General features: G+C 38.0%; 1 protein-coding gene across 2 annotated transcripts in view; it reads left to right on the top strand.

The window, feature by feature from the left end:
* The first annotated feature begins 6,258 nt into the window (after nt 1–6,258).
* The window catches only part of LOC103185322 (protein tyrosine phosphatase receptor type R), a 71,327-nt gene continuing 66,759 nt past the window's right edge, over nt 6,259–10,826 (top strand). For both annotated transcript variants that reach the window (XM_007903754.2, XM_042335965.1), the window contains exon 1: nt 6,259–6,475. In XM_007903754.2, the coding sequence (XP_007901945.1) occupies nt 6,418–6,475 (58 nt within the window). In that variant the 5' untranslated portion in view covers nt 6,259–6,417. The remainder of the gene's footprint in view (nt 6,476–10,826) is intronic.

Genomic DNA, 10,826 nt, shown 5'->3' with positions numbered 1-10,826 from the left:
TAATCTGTTGGCCCAGGTAATACAGTCGTTTTTGCCGAAAACAATCTCCGAGACCTGCTCACCTTTGCTGAATTAATGTTGTGAATGCTGGATCAGATTATCAACTAGAATGTGGAGGGGATTGCTAACGTGATATCATCAGCATAAAATGTATCAAGCTTTTTGCAAAGAAATGTTATGCGAGGAATTTATCTAGGTAACTTGAAGTTAGACTGACTGGAGTTTATTGAAAGCATGAAAGAGAATAACCAACACTATTTGACTCATGACACTCAACTCCTCCCTTCCATTGGGTAATAATGAACGGAAACCCACATAACACTCCCTCCCTGGAGAGTGATCTTTCAGGAGAGATACAGGGTCAACAGAAAGAAAAATGCTCTGGCAAATCATGAGGCAATGGTTACATTTTTTAAAACAACCCTTGTATCTGAAATTGTATAAATAGTTATCCTCTCCTCGCTAGAAATGGCTAGTGTCTCTACTGCGGGCCATTTTCAAGCACTACAGGTGATAATATAGCTCTGAACAAGAGGTGGCACTGTTCCCATTTCTTGATAAGGCCTTTCTGGCAAGATTTTTAAAAAATTCTCCCATCACCGGATCAAGCTGTTTTTTAAGTGGGTCCAGTGTCCTAGGCTCAACTACCCTTCCTAGCAACCTGTTTCTTTACCTTCCAAGTAAAGAAAAATCTTTCTGGTGTCTTCCTGATGTGAAGCCTTTGTATAAACATGACTTGCTATTCCTCATTGCTGTACCGAAGTACTTTGCTGACACCAATGTAACAGCAGCATGAATGTCTCTTGTAGAAGGATCAGACGCCAGTATACTGGGTGACCAAAAGGTGTGATACCATTACAATGTCTAAAAAGTCTTAAAGAAATGATGGTAGTTTGACCACTGCTCAATGATTCCCCTACATCCTATTTCTCAAATTGCCAGAGCTTCACTGTTCGGAAGATAAAATACACAATTTACAATCTGCTGTAACTGACTTGTGAAATGTTTAATGGCAAATAGAAGCTGACCTTACATGACCTTCAGTGGCATTTATAAGGATCATAATGAATCTGGTAGTCACAAAGTCTAACGGAATAACTTAATACCGTAAATCAAAATGTATCATGTGAAGCAAAACTGGCAGTTTGTATGTCATTTGAGTATCTACTGATTAAATACAACATGTTTCTGGTGTACTGGCATCTACCGGCAACCTAATGTCATTCTGCACTTACATTTTGCAACAGGCAATGCTGAATAGAGAAGGCAGGTTAGGTCATTGAAAACTGTCGATATTCAGCATTAAAATAGTCAAAGAATATAAATTATTCATGGAATGACGGGGGATTGTGGCTGGGGGGGATATGTGACCTAAAGCCACTGAGCCATCTCTGTGTGAGTCAACATGCATGTTGACTCACACAGAGATGACTCAGTGGCAATACTATGGCACAGCATCACACAAAGATTCAATCACCACTGCTGAACTTCCAATCTGAGCCACCCAGTGTCTGCAGTCGAACTGAAGCCAGTGTCTAATTCAAGAAGGGGTGGGGCGGGGGATTGGATATGGTTTTTCCACCATATGACTCACTCATACCCTTCATACTCCATTGTTAAACCACAGGTGCAATTTGACTCCAACTCTATTATCATAGGAATGCTGGGCAGATTTACCTCAAATAATCTACCTGTTAGGGATTTGGATTGCTGTTGTATGGAACATCACTCCACCCGCTAATGTTACTTAACACCCAGTTAAACTATCAGTTTAAAAACAGTATTTCATTTAAATATTATTATATTCAACAACAACAAATTACATTTATGCGACACTTTTCACATCAGGAGAAAGTGTGTTATTCAACTGAGAATAGAAGGCGCTGAAATGGAACTCATTCTGTTCTGTACAAAAGAGTATTCATTGATTAGATATTCCCTGAACAAACATCTCCCTTACAATGTTAGAAATGAATCAACTCTTGCCCTTTCTGCAATATTTACAAACATGTGAATTCACTAAGTATGCAAATATTCAATTGTATGAATACACTGAACAGCATTGATTACCTATGGCTGGGGATATTGCTTATGGATAACATAGACTCTTCCTTAACTCAAATATATTATCACCGGCCATACTTAATGAAGCAGAATGATTCAGTTCTGTAAAATGTTTTATTTGTCACCAAGCCATTTCTGAACACGTATTTTTTTCTAATATTCAATATTGACCCCCCCAATTGTATTGTCAGAAAATCAACGAGTTTTGACATGTCATTTTTTGAAAAAACAATAAACACAACACAAAAAAAAGTAGCTAAGTTAAATGCTGCATTGAATGTCCTATCCTGTCTAGAAGTTTAAACCTTTGTACTTGCCATTGAAAGATTAAACCCTGGTAATATGTACTAACTGTATTACTTCCTGGGAAACCAATATTGTTTTCTCGATCTGTAAACCTGTAGCAATTATTTTACAATGTTTAGTCCTTTATTGAGGGAGTATCATGGATCAACACCCCAAATTGCAGTCATTGTGTGTGCCCAATTGGTACCTACGTCCAGAACACAGATCCCGAATAAAATTACTTCCACAAACTCTAAAGTATACATTATGAAATAAAATGGATATATTGGAAACAATTTCAAAGCTGTAATCTCATTTTAGATTTGCATTCTAGTTATAAATATTTTTAGAATTTTTGTTGTGTCTTATAAAGTCATCTGATCCTCTTGTTGAGATTACTGTTTGTAATCTTTCCCAGTCATCTATTATTCTCTCTACACAAAGCTTTGTATGTAGTTCGCATAACATGCATACATTATTACTTTAGAACAATTTGTGTAATGAAAAATATTTTACAACCTCTTCATTTAAGTTAGTAGCAATAACCATTGTATAATGTGCTCACTGTAGAGAATCTATTTGCTACATCATTTATATATGTGCTTAACTTAATAATAAACACTAAATAAATCCCATCAATCTAGAAAGTCAACAGTCTTCAAAACAATGTTCCTAAAAACTGCACAAGACAAATTTATTTCTTATAAATTATGGATTGTTTAGAATGAAACATTATCTTACCATTCCTGTACTGTAATGTATACGTATTCTACTGGCTATTGCTACTTTATGTTTAAGAGTGCAGAAGTGCAAACCTAGTTTGATGTTTATCAATAAGCAACATAGTATGGTCTTGTTATAGTTCTTTTGATAAAATATATAATTTTCCAATGTAACCAAATTGTTTTCCATGTCTTTAAATTTTTTATCATTTGGTTTTACTTCAGTTACTTTGAATTGTTCACATGTGTTAAGATGGGAATCTAGGTGATGTGAGGTGGCCGCTCATTATTGTTATGAGAGAATGCCCCTTCGATTAATTTTTTGTTTGACCTTTCCCACCGTAAAAGCAAGCTAATCATAAATTATACAAGCACAACCATTTAGGTATTGACATTGCTGAGGTGAAATGGAACAAGAAACCTCAATAGCATTGGAATTGGGGAGAGCTGCACAAAATAATTTTGTAACTGTAGTGCATTAGATTTCACATATCCACTGTAAGTTGCTGAGGCAGCAGTGCTAAACTCAAATACTGATTTCATTGTGCAGACTTCAGTGCTTTACTAACAGTTTCATGATATTATTGCTGTCTGCAATGAGGTTATAGTATAGTTAATCAATAATGTGAGTGGAGTATACTGAAATAAATATATATAATAAATATAAACCTGATACATTGGTAATTTTTGTTGACTGCATCACTCAATGTGTACATCATAAATAATAGATGAAGATTTTAAAAAGTTAATATCTGGATTCAACATATCTTACTATAGACCCTGTTCAAAGAGAGTGGGACACAGTCATACATTAATAATACAAAAATGTAGGAATCAATTCAATATTTGTCATTGAGATTCTATCTTGTGAAGCTTTTGGTTCTTCCAATGGCATAATAATTTGAACAAAGGAAAAATACAGGCCTCCTAATTTGAAATGGTTATCCTTATTCCCAAAGGATGTTATCCTCTCCTATTGATTTAAATAAATCATCGCTAAGAAGAGTCAATGGAACAATCCCATTAACTCTTCATATTCCAGAGATTTATGTTTCCTATTTCTTGGTGAATTTAGATCCAAAATACTGGCACAGATTTGCTACTCCATTTGCCTATAAATAACATTCACCATTTATTTTCAAGACGTTTTACAAAAACAAATTCCATTTGTATAGCATCTTTCACATCAGGAGGACGTCTCAAGGCACTGGTTATTTGACACAAAAAGCACAATATAAATGCAACTTATTCATAATAATAATCTGTTCACAATGGGTGAATATCTCGAAATGTCTCATGGGATTCACTATAAAGTCTAATGACTGTATTTTGTAGGTGCACTATTTTAAACTCTTCCAAGCAACTGAAATGAAAAATAGCTACAATTTTCAAGTCCTTCTCTCAAGGCATAATTTGTAGTAATGGGATAACCAATACACTTAAATCCCCCCTCTAGCCAGCCTAATGTAGAGGGGGGGGGGAGACCCGGTCCAGCGAGATGGAATTTCCAGCTAAGTGTAATTACAATGTACAATGCTGGTATCAACATTGTAATTGTTTGAATCCCATGAGCAGAAGATAACAAATCAGCCACCTTCTGCTCAAGGGATTCAAACTGAGTCAAAGTCGATATTGCTGGCTGCTGAAGGCAAACAAGCCAGGTGAGGCAGGGGCGCGCACTAAAAGAGTGGCTGGCAGACGTCTAGAATATATAATAATAATAATCCTTGCATTTGATGTAGCGCTTTTCACATCTTCTCGACATCTCAAAGCGCTGCACAGAATATGCTGTAAAGTGAATTGACCCTATATTTGTGAGCGAAATGCAGCAGCCAATTGCGCACAGCAGTGTCCCACAAACAGTCGTGGATTGAAAATGACCAATTTATTATTGTTTTTGTTTTGGAGGGATTATTATTAGGCGTGTGGAGTAAGGAAACTTGCCCAAGGTTTTGCCCTGCCTGGAATTGAACCCAGGTGTCTCGCTTGCAAGGTGAGTGCTCTAACCACTGAGCTATAGGACTGAACTACAATCTACACTCGCACAGGCCCACAGAAATTTAAAAAGCATTTTCTTTGGTCTTGGACCCTGTCCAGTTAGGTCCAAATTCTGAATACCCAGAATCCGATAATCTGGGGCAGGTGAGTTATTGTATTACCACTTCTACATCTAATATTACTACTACAGAAACTCATTGATTCAAACAATAGTCTCTCCCAAACATTATCTTCACTGTATTGGGGTACAATACACCACAGGATGATTTTTGGGGGGTCAGCCAGGTGCCTGCCACATACGGAAACCCATCACCATGCTTAAGAGTATCCAAACCAAACTGAGAGTTCCATGCATCCCACTTATACATGGAAATTCTCAAGATATTTATTGGAATGCACATTCTCTCCCTGGAGGGACCCATCCTACTGCCTAATTCTGGAGAGCATGAGGCAGTAGATCCCAATATTGATATTAGACATAATCGCATGTGGTACTTTTCATCCCACAGTTTTGCTAATCAAAGTATTGTTTTAAAAAAAAGATGTAACAATTGACATTAACTTCAGAAAAAAGCTGAGCGTTCGCGATCGATTTCTTTCATCTCCTTGACCTCCCCCTTCCCCCCACCCCCACCTTCCCCCCACACACACACACAAAAAAAATCTATGTTTTAAAAAACAATAAAGTTGAGTCACAGGGAGAGAGAGATCTTTAGTGAATGGAGTCTGAGTTTATGAAACTGACTTAACACCTTGTCATAAAATAGAATCCTGCAACTTCAGAGGTTTGTGCAAGAGACCCATAGAAGAATATTATTTTTGTGTGTGCAAATGTCTATTACCCTTATTCGTAGATTGTTTGTGTGTGCGACAGAAATTATGAGCATCCGAGTGGGGGGGGGGGGGGAGTGGGAGGAAATGTGTTTTCCAGTAACTGGGAGGTGGGTACAACTGGAAACATCTCCCAGACACGTACAACCTGATGTGATTCGCCAGATCTGATCGTGCTCCCTTCCAGTCCAGTCCCCCCCCCCCACACACACACACACTAATCTGATATTGTTTTTCCACCCCACAGCTGAAGTCGCAGACCTGCTGGAAGACCAGACAGCCTCACCATCATAAATGATGCATTAGCCAGCCCTGTCTCTGCTTGTCTGGAAGTGTAGGGGGTGTAAGGGGGGGGGGGGGGAGGAGGGAGCCAAGCATCAGAGCCACCATGATATTACAGGGAATGATATAGTCGGCGGCTGTCCAGTGAAACCTCCCTCTCGGACCTGCTTTCAACGCAAATCCTGGGGATTTCTCTGTGGATCTGGATGCTGAATGGTGAAAGCTCGGACTCACGATGCAGGGCAGACCGTGTATCCTCTTGTGGTGCGCTTTGCTCCGGCTCCAGACTGCAGGTGAGTCCCATTGCAGCTGATGGCAAGTGTTGGCCTTTTGCGTCTTTGCATCTGGTGTCTGGACCCTGCACTGATCCAGCCCCGCATTTCACACACATGTTTTTTTTTTTATTTGCTGCAACGCGTCTCACCACCGACAACATAATCATTGTCTGTCATTCAGGACAGACAGACAGACAAGACAGAGAGAGAGAGAGAGAGAGAGAGGATATGCGGGAGAAATGCAACCAGTAACATCAATGGGGGCTAATGGTGCGCTCGAAGGGAACCTCCATCTAAATGTCTTTACAGCAAAAGTGGAAATACATGTATTTTCTAGTCGAGGCTTCTGGCTGGTGTGTATAAATCAGCCCGCAGTTGGTGAAACCCCCTTTTGCTGTGGTCATTCTGCTGCTAACAAATTTACAAATGAGCCCAAACCGACTTCTTTCTCCAATGGCTGATCTGCGGGTCCACCAGTCAATCCCATCAGCCATGTCACTGGAGGGTGAACGGCTCTGTTTCAGCACCTCGGACAGCACCGCCACTCCACAGCACAGCACAGCACAGCCCGGAGAGCTCCACTGGTTTATAGCAAAGGGCACATCGGTGGGGTGGGGTGGGGTGGGCGAGGAAGGGTTTGAACCCACTCCAGTATTTAGTTCTGAGTGACCCAGTTCCACCAACGCTGCATTTTACTTGGGACTATTTCAGAAACACGCGAGTAAAATTAGCTGTGATTTTCTTAACCCATTGCTTGTGTCAATCAGCGCAAGGAATGGGTTAAGAAACTACTGGAAGCATTACCACAGACATTTTAATAATAATAATAATAATCCTTGCATTTGATATAGCGCTTTTCACGTCTTCTAGACGTCCCAAAGCGCTTCACAGACTATACTGTAAAGTGAATTGACTGTATATTTGTGGGCGAACGCAGCAGCCAATTGCGCGCAGCAGTGTCCCACAAACAGTCATGGATTGAAAATGACCAATTTATTATTATTTTGTTTTTTGGAGGGATTATTATTAGGCGTGTGGAGTAAAGAAGAAGAAGCGTAGAAGAAGACCAATTTGGCTCATCTCGTCTGTGCCACCCTTTCCAGCTTTCCAAAAGCGCCCTTTTTGTTAATCCCACTTCCACCCTCCCCAAAATGTATGGTTTTGCCCCTCAGGTGTTTCTCCAGTTCCCCTTGGAATTATTTTACATGGACCCTACATCTAGTATTGCTTAATAAGATCTCGGAAACCCAAGTAGAGATGTTTAATTCAAAATTTAAAAAATGCAGGCTGCCCAATACCTCAAAAACTCTAAAGAATAATAATAATCATTGCATTTGGTGTAGCACCTTTCACATCAGGAGGACATCCCAAAGTGCTTCATAGGATATGTTGTAAATTGGGATAGGTGATAATAATAATCCTTGCATTTTGATATAGCGCTTTTCACGTCGGGAGGACGTCCCAAAGTGATGCATACTTACTGGAAACGATTTCATAAAATTGATTCGCCATTGAAGAATACCTGAGCAATTGTGAATTAATGATTGAGTAGGCTATAAAGCTCTTCTAAAATTCAATAATTTAGTTATTGCACATTTCCCAATGAGTAATTGCTTCATTCCACTTATGCACAATGAAAAATATATAATTCAAATTACGGTTCTTGTCTAGCTGCAACAACAATTATTGTAAAGAATGGAATGTACTTTAATACTCTTCAGCAGGTCATGTGAGCTGCCTCTCATAATTCTTTCAAAATTGCTAAGTAGCTATCCTGAAAATGCAACACAGAGATTTCAACTCAAAATAGCTGAAGAGCTGAAGGAGTGAGTCAGAGCTAGGATGATATTTTAGTTTGTGGCTTTATTGTAGACATTCATCCACAGAATACATTTATAAAAAAAAGAATCACCCAATTTGTTTGCAATCCAATGGGTGTTGAAATACGACATTCAGCCCATGGCTATCAGTTTGCTGATTTTGGTGGAGCAGCAGTAATTGATCACCCAGCCATTATTTAGCAAAGCCAAGTCATGAAAGCAACGTAAAAAATGATCCTTACTGAAGACCTCTGCATAATAAATTTATTACAGTATATATATTATTATATATTCTTGTTTAGTCTATTTTTCCCCCAAAAATAATTAGGGACAAGTATCCAATACGAGACACAGCTTTATCCTAGGGAATATCTTTAACTATGGAAAATCTTGGAGCCATTGTATTTATTGCTTAGTTCTGAAGTTGTTCATTATGAACAGTGTACCCTTTTACTGCAAAGGTTGGAGTGAAGGATCTGATTGATGAGCTGATGCTGTTTAAGATTGGTAATTTAAACTATCAATCTTCACTTCCCAGCATTGCCTATTTGAAAGCTTTTAGATTTCGGGAGACCAGAGCGAGGCCATTAACTGGGATAGACATTGAACTAGATAGAAGCTTGGTTTCAGAGATTGTATTTAATTTATTCAGGATCAGTTCTTTGATATTTTGTTAAGCTCCAGGGATAAAAGTATTGTAGTTTTGGTTGAAACCCAACCTGGTCTTTTGCTCCAGTTTGCTCATCTTAAAATGCACATGTATTTATGCAAAACATTTAGAGTTATTTGTTTTATCTGCTGTAAATGATGAACATGCAATGCAGTACACTTTATTTAAAGTTTATATTTCTGCATTGAACCTTATTTGAGTTTAAAATATCTATTTCTGATTTGTTCATTTTCTGTACACAAGTGAGTTATAATATCAACTTATTCACAATTTGTTTTAGTGCTCAATTCACACTTTAGTTTATTTCATGCAGGACTATATAGGCAAAGAACAATCAAATTGCTGTGAATGGATCTATAATCACACTATAGACACATGTGCATTATAGCAAGATTAGAAAATCATTTGCAAATCCTTGTGTAGACTGACATTTGAGCTGTTTAAGCATTTTGATTAGTATTTAGAATTCCAGATGTTGGTATTGTAAGCAGAGATCTGAAATTCATAATTAAGATAATAAATACACAGTCACTATACATTACAATAAATCCTGTCGAGTGCTGTGAGATGTTTTGTCATTGTGAAAATTACTCACTGTCCAACTCCACTTGCTTGGCATCCAATCCCACCTTTGTACAGTGCTCCAAGATATTATCTTACATGAGGGTGCTATATAAATGCAAGTTGTATATCACATGCAAGAATTATTATTATAATAGATATATTATATACTATAATAAATATATTATACTAGAATAGAGCAGGGAGGCACTATGTGTTCCCCTAAAATTTGTAGGACTTGTGAGGAATCATCTTTCTGCTTCTTGGAATCAAGCATTTGGAATAATTTGTCTTCTGAATTAGAATTTATAATTTGTTTTTGCAGGGTATCAAAACCTCATTGCACAAATATTCAAAATAATTCAGCTTTGTCAATTCAAGATGGTTTCTCAATCCTGTGGTGTGGTGTAAGAAATGTGGGGCTACAGATTGTGTCAGCCATTAAAGAGAGGCATGCAATCAGTCTGAAAATCTGCAAAGGCCTGATGGATTGTTGCTTACAGATTATTTGAGCTGGAAGTATTTCTGGAGATACCGTGCTGCTAAAGTACATATTGCGCAATCACGAATTGTTGTCCGAGCAGTAATAGGTTCAAACATATAATCCTCCCAAATCTGATCTTTCAACTGATTTCTATGCAATCTTACAAAGAAGTAAGATAAATCATACTTAATTTGTTGCCATGGTAACCGTTGCTCAGCATTGGGTCAATAATTGAACAATGTCGCCCAGTCATCTTCAGGTCTCTTTCATTGCTCAAGGGTTCACTTGCATTTTTTTTTATATATCCAATTTGCACATTATTTTAAAAAGGTTGAAAAATCTGTCCTCAGAATTTACTCCAGTAACATGAGTGAAATGAACGTAAATATATTGTATACTCTTGTAACGGTAAGATAAGGTATAAGCACAAAATAAACCAAACATAGTAATAAAAAAGACACAAATGCAATGCCTGGTGCAAAGAAATGTTTGAATAAGAAAATAGTGAGTATTGTCATTGGATACTGGAGAGAGTCAGGAAATTCAGAGGATGTGGTAGCTGGAAATCCAGAATTCTTAAAACCCCTGATACCTGATCATTAAATTCGACTCTGCAATTTCAGTAGTCCGTTGAAATCTTTTAAGATCGTATAAAGTACTGATGTGAATTTGCTCAGTTCTCGGCTGGATTCCTGGAGAACTGACTGATGTCTCTTTGGTAAGATGTCAAGAAAAGTCAGAGCTAAAACTGAGAGTTCCAGACCAATGAACCCTGACATTATACCAGAGCAACAAAATTAGTATTTTCTTTGCATTGTTAATCACATTATAGTG

This window comes from Callorhinchus milii, unplaced genomic scaffold (assembly GCF_018977255.1).
Source record: "Callorhinchus milii isolate IMCB2004 unplaced genomic scaffold, IMCB_Cmil_1.0 Scaffold5, whole genome shotgun sequence".
Classification (NCBI taxonomy): Eukaryota; Metazoa; Chordata; class Chondrichthyes; order Chimaeriformes; family Callorhinchidae; genus Callorhinchus; species Callorhinchus milii.
The sequence above is the reverse complement of the archived record's forward strand: the minus strand, read 5'-3'. Positions and strand labels throughout refer to the sequence as shown.